Below are 21,513 nucleotides of genomic sequence, written 5' to 3' on the forward strand. Positions count from 1 at the left end.
ACTGTGGCCATAAATGTGGTGATATTGTAACAAAATCGGCTGTACCTTCTTTTCCCGTGACTGTGGCTGTAACCTTGACTGGCCATTCGGTCTCAAGTAATGGCCGGCATTTGTCCTCCAACTCCCTGTTTCGTCCAGTTCTGTCATAGGCCAGGGTAACGTGATGCAGTGACTGTTCAACGTCTAACGTCCACCACTGGGGGGTGATAGAAATATAGCACTGTTGTCTCATCCTCCATGATGTAACCGTTACCCCCTCATCTCCACATTCTAGCTGTAGCTGGAAGATACACAGTAAATCTCGGGCCAACAAGTTACAGTCCAATCCAGTAGTCACTACAAACTGATGCTCTGCAGACTTATTCTCGTAAGTGACTGTCACAGGTTCAGAAATAGGATACTCACACACCTGCCCTTGGAACCCTGACAATTGCTGCGTGTGGTCGGATAATGGTAATTTAAGTGCTGATTGCACAGAAGACATGGCTGCCCCGGTGTCGATTACAAATGAGTGATGTTGATCTCCTATCTGCAGAGAGATAATAGGTTCCCTGTCCGATTGGAGAGTCCTTATGGCTAAATTAGCTAGTCAATCCTGTGTTGGGAAAGGGTTTTCCTGGGAGAAGTCAGTGTATCTCGTCTGTCCTCCCCTTGGTGGGTACCCTCTCCTTTGGGTCAGATAATCTTCTTCTACTGCCTGTCTTTTAAAGGGGCATTCCTGTTGCCAGTGATCTACACGGCCGCAATTAAAACATGCATTGCTCCCTCTATTTCTGCCCCGTCCTCTTCTTCCAGTAGACCAATGGCCCCTCAGAGGGGGCTGCGGTTGTAGAGCTGTTGATTCGTTCGGTGTGCCATAAAAAGGGGGTGAGGGTCCCTTTGGGTGGGTTTGGTATCATCCTCCTCGCTACTCCACCCACCCAAAGTCACAATATTGGGGCTCCTGCTGATAAACTACCATTTCTGCCGCTTTTGGGATCGCCAATCATCCTTTTTCATTACATACTCAGTCTTAACCTTTGTAACTGAGCCTCCTTCTTGGCCTACACCCTCCTTCCAATAAAATCTGCCTGCCCTTGCCATCTGGGAAGGGTCGTTCTCTGTCCAATTCATGTTATTACATTTCACAGCAGTAACCACAGAAGGTGGTAGGCAATGCATTAACATAGCACAATATTGAGGGGAATTCTGACCATTTTGATACAGCAAATCGCCTGACTGCCCCCGGTAGATTTCATTAAAACGCTCCAGAAATTCCTCTGGCTCTTCAGTCTTCTTAGGTTTTAGGTCTAAGATAACAGAAAGATTTATGGGCCTTTGAAATGTGCTATTCAACGCATTCAAGATCTGTGTCCTTCTATCGTCGTCTAACGCATAGGCCTGCTGAAGTGCGGCATGACTTGCATAATTCAAGTGGTTAAGATAATTGCGGTACTCTGCTGGGGTTAAAATCTGCTGGACTAGGGCCCAGAGGTCCCTTAAATCAGCTTGATAAATTGAGATGGTAGTCCTCAAGGAATCCATGAAGGCAGCAGGAGATTTTTTTCTATCTGGGATTGTAGCCATAATAGCCATCATCTCACTGGGTGTCCATGGGAAGTAAACGTCTATCGTGGGGTTCGCTCCCGCAGTCACTGCGTCGGGGTTTCGCATCTTCCTAATCGGTAACTGTCTCCGAATGTCACCAGGGGGCACTCTAGCTATTTCCCCTGGTTGTTCCAAGACTTCAACGTCTCTCCCTGTCACTAGGGGGAGTTCTTTCTCTTCAAAAGAAGTTGTTTCAGCTTCCTTTGTTCCCGAATCTTGTGGTTTCTCCTTAGTTTGGAGAGACTTAGGTGATATGCTTAATTGTTTCTGGTGAGGGTCAAGCCCCTCTCTCGCTGTCCGAGATCTTGTCCTAGAGCTAACTGGGCTTGTGGGACAGAGTTCCGTTTGCTCTTCTGGTCGTGAAGTTGGTAACTCAGGACCCACACTATCATCCAAAAGGGCTTGAGTTTCTGGCATATTTGGAATCTGGGGAGCAATGACTGGGTATATATTATTGTGCTCTGGTGATTCTGGAATGAGCGCAGACCATGCTATGGGTGCAGACGGAACTTTTACTGACTTTTCCAAATTATTGAATTTTTCTTTTTCTGTCAATTCAAGGCCAGCCATTGAACTACGTAGCTCATCTCTTGTTTGATCCGTGTCTTTCCTGTCTGTACTTGCGCTTTTTTTTTAAACTTAAAAATGTTTGAAAATTCAAATTGAATTACTGCAACTTGCAAGCTTAGCTCTGATCTCAACTCAGAACCAAATTTACAATTTGCTTAACACAAACTTGTATAACATTTGCAACTTAATTATTTCTTTATCTTAACAATTTTTCTTTTAACAAGTTTTTTTTTTTTTCCTTTTACATTCACATAAGTGTTGCCAAAATCAACTATCATCTCCAGATTTACACTTTTTTTTTTAAATGCTGTCCGTGACCTCCTTTAAGTTTCTATTAATCTGATAAAATGAGATAAACATTATTTCAAGTAAGTAAAACTTAAGATTCTGGCAATTTCAATCAATTGCTTTCGAAAATAATAACTTTTATCAAAGAGGTGGAGAAACCCACTGGTTTCCTTTAATTAATTCAAAACGTAACTTTGCTGGTGTTCACTGACTCAAAGGAAAGGTATCCGATTACACTACAGGCTGCTGCTGTTATCTCAAAGCCTGAGTGAGAAGCACTGTCTGTCTTTTGATTTTGCCTGCTGCTATTAACCCTTTGAGAGACTTCTGCTTCAACCAATATGCAGCATTCCCCACAATCTCAACTAGTCCTCGGAACTGCGTTTTTCGCCAATACAGTCCAAGGAGACAATTTTAGCTTAATCAACTATATATTTAAAACACACATAGAGTTGAACCATCTTCAGATTTAAAAACAGTTATACTGGACTGAACCTTCACTACTGAAGTCCCATCAGCCCCTGAACCCATATAATAGACTGAACCTTCACTACTGAAGTCCCATCAGCCTCTGAACCCTTATACTTGGAATTGAATCATCATTTGAGATGTCACATCAACCCAAAACCCTAACCCAAGCCGAATCAACAATATGAAATCCCATCAATTAAATTGCTAATCCCCAGACTGACCTGTGATTTCGTCGAGGCGGTCTTTCTGTGCCAACCGCGAGTGACCAGACTAATCAAACGATAAGAAGAGGGGAACAATCAATGCGCGGTCATTTTCCAGTTCTACATTGAGGGCCCCTTGTTCCCCATCCTCCTGTTCATAATCAGTCTAATTCTGATTTTGCAGTTGGACCAGGATCGCCCTGAGAAATCCCGGTTTTCGGCACCAAATGTTGAATCCCAAATTTCTTTATCCGTCAGTCTGGCCTCAATAAAAGTCGAGATGGATTTGCAAGTATAACATTAGTTATTTTATTCAGCTTGCAAGCTAAACTTAGTCCACAGTGATACAGATAACATGTTGCTCTCTGCAGCTCCGGGACTAAGTGAATGTCCCAGACAAAGAGATCAGTACTGATACATTCAAATGGCATCAAGTTTCACATACTCGACACCCATAGGTCATCCTATGTCCCTCCTGACTTGTTTGATCTATTCTGATTGGCTCACTTCCAATCCCTTTCTCCGGCCCCTATCAATTCAGCATCACTCTCATAGACACACCTCTTCCTGCTTTTTTCCATGCGGTCTAAGATCCTTTGTCTCTACTTGCCAGAATCAAAGTGGCTTATTTCTACATTACATTAACTAATATCTCTAAAGTAACTATTTTATATCACATTCGTCACCTCCAGCCCCTTGTTGAAATGACTAACTGTTCCCACATGAGTATCTTTATTCTGAAGTGTTGTTTTGTGCTTTTTATACTGCTCCTTCCAGGGAAAAAACATAGTTGTGTTTTACGGCTCTCAAACAGGAACAGCGGAAGAGTTTGCCAACCGGCTGTCGAAAGATGCTCAGCGGTATGGAATGCGAGGCATGGCTACCGATCCAGAGGAATATGATATGGTTGGTACCACATTTCGATGACCATAAAGAATTCTTAGGAGAGCTGAACCAAAATTGCTCATGGATATGTATGCCTAAATCATAAATGGGGATTTCTCATGGCATTGCTTAAATTTAATAAGTTCTGTTTCTCTTCCAACAATGACTCTCGTTATCTCCTGTTCTCTCTGCACCCTTTGCTCCATATTATTCTTGCGTCTCAGTCCAGCACAGTGTTTTTCAAACTATTTTTCCCGGGACCCACATTTGCCAACTGGCCGACCTTCGGGACCCACGCCGGCCGACCTTCGGGATCCACGCCACATTCGCTTTCCCAGTCTATCTTGAGTCAAGGCAGTGTTTAGGACATTAAGGTTTCCTTGCCATACATAGGAAAGGAAAACTGTCTAGTTTTTCTGTTCATAATCACAATGCAGTAGCTCCTGGTGCATTGAATTTATGTCAGCTTTGAATTTATGTCAGCATTGAGTGAGGACAGGATCAGTCATGCACCCTGGTGATTGATGTTTTCCAGTCCATGAAAATTCACTGTCCAGGGCCACACATGAGATACTGGAGGTATTTCGCTTTAATGAGTGATTAAACCTTGGGGGAAGGACGTTTTGTATATGTTCAATGAATGGTCTATTTTCACTGGGTTTTCTTTGTCTTGGCCACCAAGTATTTAGATCATCTTTTGTAGGTAACAGCTGATGATTCCCATGAAGCAGAGAAACAGCCGCAGCTTCTTGCTGCGTATTTTCTCCATTGAGAACTTGACTGCCTTGCCTGACACCTGCGACTCCACCGCAACAACCTTGGCTGCTCCCATCAACCCCCGCGCCCATCAGGACCCCGTTACTGTGAACGCGCATCATTTTATTCCAATGGTTGCAAGTGAAGCATGTTTTTAAAAAATAAAATAAAAATTGCTGATGAAATCAAGTGGGTCCCCCGACTGGCCTTTGAATTTGTTATTCGGTCTCAGTTTCAAGGACAAGGAAATTGAATGAAAGATCTTTCTACCTGTACAGCAAAAATGCAACACCTAAGGATTGTTGCTGTACTAACTGGTGGGGGGAGGTTGCTGTTGGGATGAAAACAGATTTTAAACGCACCATTCATGTGGCAGCTATAGCTGGAGCTGGGCGGTCGCTGAGAGACATCTTTGTAGCTTGTTGGGGTAGCTTGATGCAAGGGCACATGTACGGGAGTGTTGGCGTGCGTGGGAGTGCTGAAAGCCGCGACACATCTTTACCCTTCTGTGGTGTTACCCCTGAGCTTCAGATTGAGTTAAATTGTTAAATTCTTGCTCTTACAGGGCAGCGGCTTCTCCCTTTAAATAAAGAATTGTTACCGGCCATGGGTGTCACACCCGCCCACGACCCACCTGCGGTTCACGACCCACACTTTGAAAGCCCCTGCTCTAGCCCTTTCTCTGTCTTCCACTTCACTCAGGAGAGCCAATATACAGGTCTACCCAAAAAAGGTTAATTATTCAGTAGATTTAATTAGTGTTGTTGAATACTGTCACTTATTAAATGGCATAAGTTAGCATTAAAAGCACTTAGCAATCAGCTTCATTAACTATAAAGAAGAAAAAGATGTTGATGAAGTAGCATTTATAACTGCAACACTTGAACAATATTTAACACATGCCATAAATGACCTATTTCAAAATAAAATTCATTTGACAAACCCTGAGGTCTTGACAAGCCGGCAGGGCACCAGGCCATTCCAGTAGCTTAGGTATATCCGAAATGTTTTAAATTAATTAATTGTTCCCACTCTATAATATAGCTTCTTTTTCTCGCAATGTTGCGTTTAAAGAGTCAAGCGACTGCTTCCTTCCTGGGCTCCTATCAGCTGTTTCTGGTAGGTGACTAATTTATTTAATAAACCCCCATCCTCTGCAGTCCGCTCAGCGCTCACTTGTGAACTCCGAACCGTGAAACCTGAAGCAATTAATCTGTTCTCCAATCCGTGCATTTACAGCTGCCACTTGCTGCGGCCCATTCTTCAATTAATGTAGACTGATTCTCACTCTGTTTGATCAGAGAAATTCACCTAAAAGTCTTGAATCCAGGTGGTTTCCTCCAGGTGACTTTCCTCCCCTTGCACGAAGGACATTTTGAGTTGGATTCTGCAGCTAACAATCAACTGCCTGGTGCTTTCTCCGGGTAGTCATAATGCATCGAGCCAAAATCATGCCGGCGGGTTGTTCAGCCATGGGGACTTCACCTCTGAATTTGAACATATCCAGCTGTGATCACTGCTACCAATCCAAGACATGTAAAATGTTCCACTACCACTGCATTAGCTGATATCCTCTCACTCAATACAGAATAGGAATGGAACACTGCAACCTTTTTGGTCTGTGTTGCAGGGCATCTCCAGTGAACACATTTATTGATGTATAGAATTGCTATTTTGTTTGGTTCCTGTTTAAGGGCACAAAAAATAGAAACGCAGGTAACCCATTAAACCTCTTGGGTTTCCCTATATTTAATATCATGGTTGATCCTCTACCTCACCACCACCATACTGGCATCCCTATACCACTCGATAAAATTTGCAATTGTTTTGTCAGTACTCCAAATCTAAATTGACAGGAGTGGGAAGTTGTAAACATCTCAACCACCTGGATTAAATTCCGAATTTGCTCGATTGTGATATTTGGTCCAGGAACAACAAACCTCTATCCCTGCCAGGACTTCCAAAGAGGCGGACTCATTCTTGAGGTGAGCATCTACCTAAAACTGATGATGAGAAGAAATTTAATAGATTAGTCGGATATATTTCCCATAATTTAGAATGAGAGCTGACGTCACTGAAACAAACTTTGACAGGGGGGATAATGTGAAGATATTTCCCTGGCTGGAGAGTCTATTTCTGGTTGTCACAATCTCTGAATAAAGGAATTTAGGGCTGAGATAAGTTTATTCAAAGAGTTGAATCTTTGGCATTTTATCCCAGCGAACTCTAGATGCTCAGCCATTTAGGATATTCAAGATAGAGATAGCTTTTCAGCTAGGAAAGGGGATTAGAGAATTTAAGGACGTGGTGGATGGTGGCTCGAGGTGGAAAATCGACAAGATCTTATGTTCAGCAAGGTTGTTAATTTTTTTAAAAATTAGAGTACCCAATTCATTTTTTCCAATTAAGGGGCAATTTAGCATAGCCAATCCACCTACCTTGCACATCTTTGGTTTGTGGGGGCGAAACCCGCGCAAACACAGGGAGAATATGCAAACTCCACATGGACTGTGATCCAGGGCCGGGATTGAACCTGGGACCCTGGCACCGTGAGGCAGCGGTGCTAACCACTGCACCACTGTGCTGCCCTACCAAGGTTGTTATAATTTTATAAGACTTCTTTACTCTCCACATATTTCATCTGACCTGCTTTTGTCCACTGATTTAACCTGCTTATATCCCCTCACAACCTTTTTGTACCCTCATCGCAGCTTACTTTCCCACCTAACCTTGTATTGTCAGCACAATTGGATACTTGGCCCCCTCATTGTTATTGATATAGATTGTAAAGAGCTGAAGCTGAAGCATTGATCATTCTGAAACAGTACAACCAGCCAAATGACCTATGCTCGAGATATTACGTTAATGTATGAATGTGATGAGACTGACCAGTGGTGCATGAAAACTTTGTCGAGTACACATGTTGTAGCTCATGAAATAAAAGGGACAGTAGAAATGCAAAAACAAAATTCGCTGAATAATAGGAAGCAGAGTGACATTCCTATTTTTTTTGTTGGGGGGGTGGTATTGGTACCCTTGCTTTTCCTGATATGATCTAAGTCTTGGTGTACAGGGAACAATATCAAAGTTTAGGATGATACAAAACATGGAAGTATTGTAAACTGTGAAGAGGACAGTGTGGAACTTCAAAAGGAAATAGACAAGTTGGTGGAATGGGCAGATGCATGGCACATGAGTTTCAAGGCAGAGAAGTGCGAGGTGATGCATTTTGGTAGGAAAGGCATGGGAGAGGCAAAATAAAATAAGGGCCAAAATTCTAAACTGGGTGCAGGAGCAGAGGTACCTGGATGTATATGCACATAGATCAATGAAGGTAGCAGAACAGGGGGGAGAGGGCAGTTAATAAAGCATACGTTATCCTGAGCTTTATTAATACTGGCATAGAGTTAGAAAAGCAAGGAGGTTATGCTAAACTTGTACAAGACACTAGTTAGTCTTCAGCTGGAATATTGTGTATAGTTCTGGGCACCACTGAGTGTAGAAAAGGTTTACAAGAATGGTTCCAGGGATGAGAAACTTCAGTTCTGAGGATAGATTGGAGAGGTTGGGACTGTTCTCCTTGGAGAGAAGAAGGCCAAGAGGAGATTTGATAGAGATGTTCAAAATCATGAGGGGGCTGGACAGAGTAGATAGGGAGAAACTGTTCCCGCTTGTATAAAAGGATCAAGAACAGGAAGGCATAGATTTTAAAGTGATTTACAATAGAAGCAAATGTGATGTGAAAAAAATGTTTTCACACAACAAGTGGACTGGTCTGGAATGCATCGCCTGAAGTATGGTGAAGGCAGGTTCAAGGCATTCAAGAGGGTATTAGATTATTGTTTGTAATTAAGTAATGTGCAGGGTTATGGGGAAAAGGCAGGGGAATGGCACTAGGTCATGATGCTCGTTTGGAGAGCTGGTGAAGACACAGTGGGCCAAATAGCAACCTCCTGAACCATAACAATTCTGTATAAACCTACTTTGCACTGTGCAAAAGTCTTGTCATGGCTATCACAATATTACAGTCTCAAATGTGTATTGCACAGGTTGCACTCTTCGGTATACGATCCAAATAGAAAGCAGTGAGTGATGTCCTGTAACATTAGGTGGGGAAATATACAAAGAACAAATGTCCACAATCGTTGCACCTGCATGTGGTGAAGCTGGGGTTTTGTTGAAACGAGATAGTCACTAGTAAGACATATACTGTCCACTGTGTCCCCAAAAAAGGAGTTCCTTGTACGTTTTGACCTTTCATGGTCAGTGACCGTCAGAAGCTGTATGACCCTGTTAGCACTGCTGCCTCATGGCGCTGAGGACCCAGGTTCGATCCCAGCCCCGGGCCACTCTTGTGTAGAGTTTGCACATTCTCCCTGTGTCTGCATGGGTCTTGCCCTCACAACCCAAAATGATATGCAGGAAATGCGGATTGGCCAGGCTAAATTGACCTTTAATTGGGGGGGGGGGGAAAAGAATTGGGTACTCTAAATTGAGTTTTGTGAAAGTTGCATGACCCTGGCAGCAGATAGTAGGATTGAAACAAGTACATGACAGTTCCCAGTTGTGTGACAGGCAGAAATCTGTTATTGGACTGTTGGCAGCATCATGTTAGTCGTAGCTACTACATAATAGCAGTGTGAAATGGCTTGCTTAACCTGTTGTTCAAATGTTTGAGATACTTGCCTTTCCAGGATAATTTGGGGTAGACTGCACTCTTCTGTTCTGAACGTTGTGGTCACGCATGTGGCATTTTCCACTGGCTGGATGCTGCCGTCAGTCCAAAGAGATATTCTGCCGACCTCACATTGGAATTTATACATAACGCTGCTCAATTTCAGTGCCGCTGTGAAAATCAGCCGAGCTCGTAATGTGGCTCATTTAACCTTGCCAGAAGTGACATACATTCATATGCAGCAAGCAACCTGTCCTCTGCAAATAAAATATATATGTTCAAGCCTTGCACGTTTTTGAATGGAAGCCTATAGTTCCCTGTTGCTTTCTCCATGGCAATGCACTAGACTTGCCAACCAATCAGCGTTCTCTTCTCATGAAATATTAATTGTTGCGGTGATTTGAAATTCTTGTGATTGTTATGATGAGTACAAGACAAAAAGCTTTGGCAACATGTGTCTTTTCAGCAATATCCCAAAACTGATATCTGATTGTGTTTTATTTATGTAACTTGGCTGCAATGCTTAACTATCTCACAAAAGTAATCCATTTCTTGTTGAGCACTTCACAATGGCCTGAGGATGTGATGAGGTACAATTCCAATTATTGTATTTTACGCTTGACTGAGCTCGGTGTAATTTTCTATTCTTTCAGTCTGAACTAAACCGACTTACAGAAATAGAAAACACACTGGCAATTTTCTGCATGGCTACATATGGAGAAGGTGATCCCACTGACAACGCACAGGACTTCTATGACTGGATGCAAGAGACTGATCTAGATCTGACAGGTGTGAAATATGCAGTAAGTATTAAAGAAAATAAACAGGATTTCTGAGTTTATATTGTCAGGTGGATGTACCTTTTAAGAAATGGGAGTTCATCAAATATATGCATGATGTCAGTGTGTGGGTGGAGCTGGGCTCTGCTCTGCTATTTACTTTTGTTTTGTGCTGAAAGCTGGTTTTGGCTCTTTTTTGTTTTGCTTTGAATTGGAGTGCTGCATGTGAACCAAGCAGATGTGTGTTTTGATCGTTCTCTCTACAAGCTCAAGAATGTCTTCAGCTCAATGATGATTTCAAAGTAATATCTGTTTCTGTAGCGAATCTACTCCTGTTGTCTTTGTTTAAAAAGGGTTTAACTTATTGATGTTGTTAGGGAAGTTACTAAGGGTTACCTATAGAGTACTGTATCTTTTTTGGGGGTTATCAGGGCTGGTAGTTGATAAACTGTTTACTGTGTGTTTATAAAACGTTAACTGGATTCATAGAATAAACATTGTTTTTGTTTTAAAATACTTTTAGTTCTCTGTTGCATCACACCTGTAAAGTGGGCCCTTGTGCTCCCATAACCAAAATCTATTAAAAGTTGTGGGTCAGGTGAACTCCATGATATACTTTGGGGTTCTCTAAACCCTGGCCCATAACAAATTGGGGGCTCGTGGGATAAAAGTCTATCTTTCGTGATTGGGTTGGCTTCGTGAACTTAAAGACAGTGAGGGGTGAGCATATTTGTGTTTGCTTTTCAGGTGTGGTATTGTAGTTTAAGTAGGGAGTGTGTTGTGGACAATGGCTCTTTCAGAGGCTCGGAGCTTTTTGGGGGTGGAGAAGGTCACACGCAGTACTTTACGACCAGAGACTAAAAAAAGGCTTTTAGATTTGGCAAAAACATTGCAGTTAGCGTTACCTGACAGCACACGAAACAAAGAGGTACTTTTACGTCGCTAGCTGAGCATTTAAAATTGCCTGATATACAGTCTGACTCATTAGAAATGGCAAAAATTCAGTTACAGATTAAACAACTGGAACATGAAAAAGAATTAAAGCAGCTTAAATACGAAATGAGGGGAAAAGAAAGAATAGCAGAACAACAAGAAAAAGAGAGAGGAAAGGGAATTTGAGAGAGAGAGAAAAGAGAATTTGAGAGAGAGGAAAGGGAAAAAGAGAGAGAGGAAAGGGAAAAAGAGAGAGAGGAAAGGGAAAAAGAGAGAGAGGAAAGGGAAAAAGAGAGAGAGGAAAGGGGAAAGAGAGTGAGGAAAGGGGAAAAGAGAATTTGAGAGAGAGGAAAGGGAAAAAGAGAGAGAGTTTAAATTTCAGAAAATGGCCATGAAACATGACAGTCAGTTAAAATTGGCAGAGGTCAAGGGAAACGTACAGTGATAAGGATAAAGAGAAAGAGCGCATAGTTGAAGGCTTGTTGGGGATCTATTTAAATATGGCCAAGGTTTGATGAGAAGGAGGTAGAAAGAAGCCTTTTTCATTTCTTTTGAGAAGGTGGCTAAACAAATGAAATGGCCACAGGGTATTCGGGCAGCACGGTAGCACAAGTGATTAGCACTGTGGCTTCACAGCGCCAGGGTCCCAGGTTCGATTCCCTGCTGGGTCACTGTCTGTGCGGAGTTTGCACGTTCTCCCCGTGTCCGCGTGGGTTTCCTCCGGGTGCTCCGGTTTCCTCCCACAGTCCAAAGACGTGCAGGTTAGGTGGATTGGCCATGCTAAATTACCCGTAGTGTCCATAAGGGTTGGGAGGGGTTATTGGGTTGCGGGGATAAGGTGGAAGTGAGGGATTAATGTGGGTCGGTGCAGACTCGATGGGCCGAATGGCCTCCTTCTGCACTGTATGTTCTATGTAATCTATGTATTACTGATTCAAACAAAGCTGGTAGGTAGGGCTAATGAACTGTTTGCATCACTATCAGAGGAGGTATCTGGAACGTATGAGGAGGGGAAAAAATCCATCTTAGGTGCATATGAACTAGTGCAAAGGTTTAGAAATTTAAGGAACGAACCTAGTCAAACATATATGGAGTTTGAAAGGATCAAATAGAGTAATTTTGATAGGTGGATAAGGGCTTTGAAAATAGACCAAACGTATGAAGCTGTGAGGCAGGAGTGCTAACCACTGCCACCATGCCGCCCTTCCCTGGGAAACCCTAGAGTGCCATTCCGTCTAGTCCCGTTGTGGAGACCAGTACTGAACGGTGCTTGCCCAAGATCTCCAAGGCGAGGGGTTTAGATCCCATTGCCTTGGGTAGATCATAGGAATGCATATTAGAATAAGACTAGCTGTCTCACTCTAATATGCAGATTTGCCAAAAAATGATCCACCTACAATAGGTGTGATTCACATCACGACGTCTAGCGAGATCTTGTTAGATCTCGCGAGTCGTTGGGGTAGCATGGTGGTGCAGTGGTTAGCACTGCTGCCTCACAGCGTGGAGGACCAGGGTTCGATCCCAGCCCTGGGTCACTGTCCATGTGGAGTTTGCACATTCTCCCCACGTCTGCGTGGGTCTCACCCCCACAGGCCAAAAAGATGTGTAGGGTAGGTGACATTACCCTTTAATTGGAAAAAGAATTGGGTACTCCAAATTTATATTAAAAACAAGATCTCGCAACGCGTGGTGAGCCGGGTAGATCCCAGAAGAGGGATCACCCAGCATCTTGTGGTCACTTTGTGCTGCACTGCCTTTCGGGCGTAACACGGTCCTGCAGGTCACGTCCCTAATCTTTCAAATGTTCATTGCGAGTATAGAAAATAACTTGAAAAATAATGCATTATAAACCAACTTAATGTACATAGTAATGATTTGGTTTCCTGGGGTTTCTATAGTTCTAAAAAATAGACTTCATAAAAGCAGCTTGGAACACGATGGGATTTTCGGCCATGACATGTGGTGGGTGTTGCATGTTCAGGGTTGGGGACGAGGAACAGAGTCTGTTGTAAAGATTCATTGCTTTGAATAACTATCATCAAGAATTGCTGATTACCAGTTGCCAGAGTAATGGAAGGTGAACCAGGTGGACTTTGGTCTTTCTACTTGTAGTAATTCCTTTGTTCCAATCGTACTTTCCAAGACCAGGACTGGTCCCAGTAGAGTCTCAGGCGCCAGTATTTATGGAGAGGCGAGGCAGGTGCAGAGGAATGCGGACAAAATCCAGATACATAAGAGCATACATAACAAACAGGTGAATTAGGAGCAGGAATAGGCTGCTCGGCCCGTTGATCCTGCTCAGCCATTCGATAAGATCATGGTTGCTCTGTCTGCAACCTCCCACTGTCCCTGATACCCTTTCACCATCTTGTTTATCAAGAATCCATCTACCAGGAGATCGAAGAGGGGACGTGGGCAGATGCCCTAGGGAGGGTGAACTCTTCCTCTTCATGCGCGAGGCTCAGCCTCATACAGTTTAAGGTGCTGCACAGGGCACACATGACCGGGACAAGGATGAGCAGGTTCTTTGGGGGTGAGGACAGGTGTGTTAGGTGCTCAGGGAGCCCAGCAAACCACACCCATATGTTCTGGGCATGCGCAGCGCTGGAGGAATTTTGGAAGGGCGTAGCGAGGACGGTGTTGAGGGTGGTAGGATCCAGGGTCAAACCGGGCTGGGGGCTCGCAATATTTGGGGTGGCAGAGGAGCCGGGAGTGCAGGAGGCGAAAGAGGCCGGAATTCTGGCCTTTGCGTCCCTGGTAGCCTGGCGAAGGATTCTCCTTCAGTGGAAAGATACGAGGCCCCCAAGCGTGGAATCCCGGATCAGCGATATGGCAGGGTTCATTAAATTGGAGAGGGTGAAATTCGCTTTGAGAGGGTCGGTACAAGGGTTCTTTAGGCGGTGGCAACCGTTCTTAGACTTTCTGGCAGAACAATAGACATTGGTCAATGGCAGCAGCAGCTCGGTGGGTGGGGGTTTACTTTATTTTTGTTTATGTTATTTACACTGGAAGGGTCTGAGGGGGTGTATACACCTGTTGTCTTAAGTCGGGGTGTTAATGTTAATTTATTATTTAGGTACGGGGGGAGGGGTTTGGGGGGTTGCTTTTTTAGATTGTGTTTTGTACTTAACCCTGTTGGGTTCTTTTTTCTTTCTCATTTTGTTATTGATATTTTATGAAAACCTTTAATAAAAATTATTTTTTTTAAAAAGAATCCATCTACCTCTGCCTTGAAAACATCCAAAGGCTCTGCTTCAACTTCCTTTCAAGGAAGAGCGTTTCAAAGATGCTATCCTTTGAGAATAAAATTCTCCTCATCTGTCTTGAATGGGAGACCCCTTATTTTTGAACAGTGACCCCCTCGTTCTAGAGTCTCTCACAAGAGGAAACCTCCTCTCCACATCTACCATGTCAACGAAAGAGAAAATGCTGGAAAATCTCAGCAGGTCTGGCAGCATCTGTAGGGAGAGAAAAGAGCTAACGTTTCGAGTCCGATGACTCTTTGCCAAAGCTAACAGATAGAGAAAGTGGGGAATATTTACACTAGAGTGAGAATGAAAGGTGAGTCATAGCCACAGAAACCCAGGGAAACCGGGAGCTAATGGCCACAGAAACCAAGGGGAAAGAGTGCTAATGGCATTCCCCAGAGAGAACAAAAGATGTGAAGGGTCAAACAGCAGAGAAACTAACATCAGAGGATGAACTGTAGATGTGGGGGTCGGGGAAGGGGGAAGCAAAGAGGAGAAGGAAAGATGGATAAGATTGGGGGGGAGGGGTAATTAAATATATATTAAGAAAGAAAGAAATGGTAAAAGATAGTTAAAATGAAATGAAAACAAATGGCTCGAGGTTGGGTAGAGCTGATCATCTGAAGTTGTTGAATTTGATGTTCAGGGCGGAAGGCTGTAGCGTGCCTAACCAGAAGATGAGATGTTGTTTCTCCAGTTTGCGTTGAGCTTCTCTGGAACATTGCAGCAGGCCAAGAACAGACATGTGGGCATGGGAGCAGGGTCTTTTGTTAAAATGGCAAGCAATAGGAAGGTCAGGGACCTGAATGCGCACAGACCGAAGATGCTCAGCAAACGATCACCCAGTCTGCGTTTGGTCTCTCCGATATAGAGGAGACCACATTGGGAGCAGCGAATGCAGTGGACCAAATTGGAAGAGATGCAAGTAAAACGCTGCTTAACCTGGAATGAGTGTTTTGGGCCTGGGATGTTAAGCATGGAAGATGTAAAGGGGCAGGTGTTACACCTTCTGCGATTGCATGGGAAGGTGCCATGAGTGATGGGCGAGGTACTGGGTATGGTGGAGGAGTGGACTAGATTGTCTCGGAGGGAACAGTCTCTGAGGAATGCTGACAGAGGGAGTGAAGGGAAGATGTGTTTGGTGGTGGCATCACGCTGGAGTTGGCAAAAATGGCGGAGGATTATGCTTTGCATATGGAGGCTGGTGGGATGAAATGTGAGAATGAGGGGGACTCTATCCTTGTTCTGGGAGGGAGTGGAGGGGGCGAGGGTAGTGGCGCGGGAGATGGACAGCACACTGTTGAGGGCCCTGTCCACAACTGTAGGTGGGAAATCACGGTTGAGGAAGAAGGAACACATTTTCGAAGCACCATTTTGGAAAATGGCATCATCGGAACAAATGCGACGGAGGCGAAGGAGTTGAGAGAAAGGAATGGAGTCCTTACGTGGTGTAGGATGCGAAGAGCTGTAGTCCAGATAGCTGTGGGAGTCAGTGGACTTGTAGTGGATGTTAGTGGATAGTCTATTGCCGGAAATGGAGACAGAAAGATCAAGGAAGGGAAGGGAAGTGTCTGAAATGGACCAGGTGAAAGTGATGGAGGGGTGGAAACCGGAAGTGAAGTTGATGAATTTTTCCAAGTCCGGGCGAGAGAATGACGCGGCACCAAAATAGTCATCAATGTATCGGTAAAGGAGTTGTGGGAGGGGGCCCGGATAGGCCTGGAACAAGGAATGTCCCACATACCCCATAAAAACGCAAGCGTACGAGGACCCATGCGGGTACCCATTGCTACACCTTTGATTTGGGGAAAGTGAGATGAGTTAAAGGAGAAGTTGTTGAGAGATAGAACAAGTTCAGCCAGGCGGAGGAGAGTGGTGGTGGATTGGTATTGTCCGGGCCTCTTTTCGAGAAAGAAGCAATCCTGGTGTGGGATGGAGGTGTAGAGGGATTGCACATCCATGGTGAATAAAATGCGGTTAGGGCCCGTGAACAGGAAGCTGTCAATATGACGCAGGGCATCAGAGGAATCCCGGATGTAGATGGGGAGGGAATGGACCAGAGGAGCGAGGATGGAGTCAAGACAAGAGGAAATAAGTTCAGTGGGGCAAGAGCATGCTGACACAATGGGCCTGCCGAGACAGTCGTTTTTGTGGATTTTGGGAAGTAGGTAAAAGTGGGCTGTCCGGGGTTGGAGACTGAGGTTGGAAGCCGTAGGGGGGGAAGGCATCCGGAGGAAATGAGATCGCTAGCGGTGTTGGAGATAATGGCTTGATGTTCAGTGGTCTGGTCATGGTCCAGGGGGCGGTAAGAGGAAATATCTGAGAGTTGGCGCTCAGCCTCGGCGAGGTAGAGGTCAGTGCGCCAGACGACAACAGCACCCCCTTTGTCGGCAGGTTTGATGGCAAAGTCGGGGCTAGACCTGACGGAGTGAAGAGCAGAAAGTTCAGAAGGAGAGCGGTTGGAATGGGTGAGGGGGGCAGAAAAATTAAGACGGCCAATGTCCCGTCGACACTTCTCAATGAGAAGATCAAGGGCAGGTAATTATCCCGGCGGGGGGACATTTACCATGTCAATACTCCTCAGGATATTTCAATCAAGTTGCTGCTTGTTCTTCTAAACTCCAGAGGATGCAAGCCTAGCCTGTTGGTCTTTCCTCCTACAACAATCTGTCCATTCCTGGTATTGGTCGCGTGAACCTTCTCTAAACTCCTCGTGCATTTGCATCCGTCGTTCAATAAAGAGACCAATGCTCTACCCAGCACTCTAGATGTGGTCTCACCAGTGTCCTGCTCAATTGAAGCATAACTTCCCTACTTTTATATACTGTCATGTGAGAGTACCTTTAAGAAATGGGTGTGTATATAAATATCTATAGTGAGAGTACCTTTAAGAAATGGGTGTTTGCTACTGCAGTGATGGCAGAGAGTGGGTGGAGCTGGGCCATCTGTCAGCTTTTTACTTTCATTTTAGCCTGTTTGCTGCAGGGTGTGTTTTAGTTTCATTTTCAGTGTTGGAGTTGAAGCCAGACAGAGCAGGTGTACTATTGATCTCTCTGCCATGAAAAGACTATCTCTTGATCATTTGGTGAATTCAGAATTATAAATGTTCTCGGTAGTGAATGTAAACCTAATGTGCTTCTGTTAAAAGGGGTTTCTTAAGTCTTCAGCATGTTAAAAGGACAGCTAATGGATTACTTAGTGTTGTACTCTCTGGGGCTTGCATTTGAATTGATGGTTGCTAAGATGTTCACTGTATGTTTTAAAAAGGTGAACTTGAGTTCATAGAATAAACGAGTTCATAGAATAAACAATGTTTTGCTTTAAAAATACTTTTCCATTTCTGCTGTACCACACCTGTAGAGTGGGCCGTGTGCTCCCCATACCACAATCTATTAAAAGTTGTGGGTCAGGTTGTTGAATCCCAAATTTCTTTATCCGTCAGTCTGGCCTCAATAAAAGTCGAGATGGATTTGCAGGTATAACATTAGTTATTTTATTCAGCTTGCAAGCTACCTAGTCCACAGTGATACAGATAACATGTTGCTCTCTGCAGCCCCGGGAACTAAGTGAATGTCCTAGACAAATAGATCAGTACTGATACATTCAAATGGCATCAAGTTTCACATACTCGACACCCATAGGTCATCCTATGTCCCTCCTGACTTGTTTGATCTATTCTGATTGGCTCACTTCCAATCCCTTTCTCTGGCCCCTATCAATTCAGCATCACTCTCATAGACACACCTCTTCCTGCTTTTTTCCATGCGGTCTAAAATCCTTTGTCTCTACTTGCCAGAATCAAAGTGGCTTATTTCTACATTACATTAACTAATATCTCTAAAGTAACTATTTTATATCACATTCGTCATTCCCTCCTTTTATCATTCCATGATAACCGAACTATCCAATCCATAGCTACGGTTCCTCATCTAAAAAGATCCGTCGCTGCATTTCCAATTCCTGTCTTAGCCCCCCTTCATCTGCTTCACCCTCATGGATTTTAACAGATACATTTTTGGGGGCGGTGATCTGATCCTGTGCACCCCGCATTCTACCCATCACACATTTAAGGATGGCCAGGCCCACAAAGATGCAGCCGATAGCTAGCACTAGATACATGGCCATATTTATCAACCAGTCCTTCCAACCTCCAAATCCCCAGTTACCCCAAGAGCCAGGATCCTGCATCCCGTCCAAGTGATCCCGTATACGATCCATAAATTTAGTGATGTTAGCGGTCAAGTCTTGAACTCCCATGATACACTTGCCCTGCACTATGGCACATACCCCACCCTCACGGGCCAGAAGATAGTCAAGAGCATACCGGTTCTGCATTGCAAACAACCGTAGCTGAGACAACTCCTTGGTTATTGCCCCGAGGGCTCCCAAGGTTTCATTTCCCAAGATGGTAAGGCCGCAAATAAAATAATTCCGATCACTGACAGCCAAGGAACCCCCCACACCTCCCAGTGTCAATACGCTCAGAATGCCCCACCCGGCTGAGTGGCCCCGGTTGGGTGCAAGAACCTGAGGTTTTTTCCAGTTCTCGCAAAATTCAGCAGAGACTGCCCGGCGTGCTAACTGATCATGCAGGTTCCACGCCGAAGGGCAGGGGACTGTGGTAGGGACTAGAGTCCCGATAGCAATTCGGCGGGGAAATGGGGGTGACAAAACGTTGTTGCTGTACCATTAAATAAAAAGTAGTATCCTTGCTCCGTGTGCAGGCGAGCATCACAATCAGCATATCGGTTGCGTAAGGACCCCCCAGTAGCCCAGTTTATCCAACTTTGAAATGCCCATTCGGGCCGCCCAGCAATGCGGAAAGCCCTAGTCCCAACAGTGATATGAGAGACATTCGCCCAGCCACAAAGGAGCTGGAGGCCGGCGTTCAATGGAACGCAAGTGGTGTTGTAACAAACGCATTGGCCAGACGCCTGGGTGATATGGCACCTCCTGTCCGTACAGGTGGGAAACAGACATGTTATATTTGTGTCCACCTCTACCAGCAAACAGCCGTATCCTTCACTGCTGAAGCAATTCTCACACGACCGGGAATCCCTATTGGGAGTGAAGTGGCTAGGTATGTACGTCCTCCACCGTCGCAGCCTATCGTACTGTGAATGGGAATTATCCCGAGGAAGGGGAAGGCAAATAGCCGGTGGTGCTGAACCCGGATCGTAAGGAAGAGTGACCTGATCGGGCAGTGGCTCGGAATGCTGACAATGAACCACCGTTTGGGGAGTGCCCCAAAGCGGTGAAACAGAAAATAACCTAGACACCGCTGCGGGGTTTGGGTAGCAGACAACCCGTCCCTGGCCATACAAGCGGTGGTAAATCTGGTAGAAGAGATTCATACTACCCGGGTTTTCCTCAGTTTGGCCTTTAATTAACTTAAGTGTATCTCCCGGTAACCTACGTTCTAGCTGTACTTCCCTTCTCATACGCCCCATCCTCTCTCTAGTCTCTTTCACTTTCTCATAGCCTCTTCCTACGCTCTTCTGACGGCCTGATTTTACCTTTATTGCACCACTCTTAACACATCCAAAATCAAATTTACATGTATTCCAAAAACAAGGCAATGTCCATATAATGTTCCCTTCCCATTGCCGGGACCGGTGCAACTGCTTCATGACTCCTGCATTCTCCTTAACTTTGATGACCTTCCATGAGTCAATACCATGTCCTCGTATATGGGGGCAGCGAAGAACATCACCTTTGCATAGGTGATGTATCCTTGTAGATTGGTTGGGGCTACACAGATACATAATATTCCCCTTTTCCATGTCCATCGCCAATAACACGCCAAGCGAAGTGAGGCCAAATATCATACAGACGATGCGTAGCCACTCCATCATGCTCCACACCTGTAAAATAGCACTGGAGAAGGGAGGCAGGTTAGTATCCGACCTTTTACAGTAGTGGAGATGGACTCAATTTACAGTGATGTAGGTGGACCCAAGCACTTCGCCCCTCCACTTTAACTGCTGTGGGGGTGGTAAGGAGAACTTGGAAGGGCCCGTCCCATCGCGGTTCCGACCCCTTCCTAGTCCAATTTTTGACCATGACATAACTACCGGGCTGGACTGAAAGTGAGCTAGGTACTGGGGGCGATGGCTGGTGAGCCGCGCGGACCTGGCCATGGAGTTCCTTGAGCACTTGCGTGAGGGCTAGAACATAGGTGGTCATCTCTTCAGTCATCTGATGAAACTGAACCAGTCTGGGAACCTGCAAGCTCCAGGGAGTTCTAAGAGGCCTGCCACAAAGAATCTCGGCAGGAGAGAGCCGGGCCGGTCCCGCAGGTGTAACCCGCAGCTGGAAGAGGGCAACGGGGAGCAACTTAAGCCATGTCAGTCCCGTGTCTGCTCTTAATTTAGCCAATTTAGTTTTGAGGGTCTGATTGTGTCTCAACCAACCCGGCCGCCTGCGGTCTTTAAGCACAGTGTAACTGCTGACGTATGCCCAACTGGGAGCAAAGCTCCTTGTTAATTTGTCCAATAAAATGAGGCCCATTATCAGAACTTAACTGAGCTGGTATACCGTACCGGGGAATGATTTCCCTCATCAAGACTTTAACCACAGTAGCAGCTTTATTATCGATAGTCGGATACGCCTCGACCCATCTGCTGAACACATCCACAATGACCAAAACATATTTATAACATTGACACCTTTCCAACTCAATGTAATCCATTTGGAGCGTCTCAAAGGGACCACTGGGCAACGGGGTTTGCCCCATCCCACAAGGGATACCTTTTCCGGTGTTATATTGCTGACAAATCAAACACCGATTACTGATACTTTGGGCTAACCCCTGCATTTTAGGGTGCCACCAAGTGTCCAGCAACAAATCACTAGTCCCTCGAGCCCCACAATGAGTTGCAAAGTGTACACATTCAATGACCCATAAAGCCAGCATATCAGACATACAAGTCTGATGTGTAGGCGTGGTCCATAAAGAGGAAACAGAATCATATGTGCAACCTAACCGTTTCCACATTTGTTTATCACTCTCAGGAGTGTCCTCCTGTAAACCTATGACGTCTTGGATGGTTGGCATTGACTTGTCAGAAGCAGACATATTTATAGTAGATCGTTTAGTCTGACTTAACATCTTAGGC

General features: G+C 44.9%; 1 protein-coding gene across 3 annotated transcripts in view; it reads left to right on the plus strand.

Moving 5' to 3' along the window:
* The window catches only part of LOC140386687 (NADPH--cytochrome P450 reductase-like), a 90,650-nt gene that overhangs the window by 26,033 nt on the left and 43,104 nt on the right, over positions 1-21,513 (plus strand). For all 3 annotated transcript variants that reach the window (XM_072469244.1, XM_072469246.1, XM_072469245.1), the window contains exons 3-4: positions 3,897-4,025; positions 10,089-10,238. In XM_072469244.1, the coding sequence (XP_072325345.1) occupies positions 3,897-4,025; positions 10,089-10,238 (279 nt within the window). The remainder of the gene's footprint in view (positions 1-3,896; positions 4,026-10,088; positions 10,239-21,513) is intronic.

This window comes from Scyliorhinus torazame, chromosome 12 (genome assembly GCF_047496885.1).
Source record: "Scyliorhinus torazame isolate Kashiwa2021f chromosome 12, sScyTor2.1, whole genome shotgun sequence".
NCBI classification, from domain to species: domain Eukaryota; kingdom Metazoa; phylum Chordata; class Chondrichthyes; order Carcharhiniformes; family Scyliorhinidae; genus Scyliorhinus; species Scyliorhinus torazame.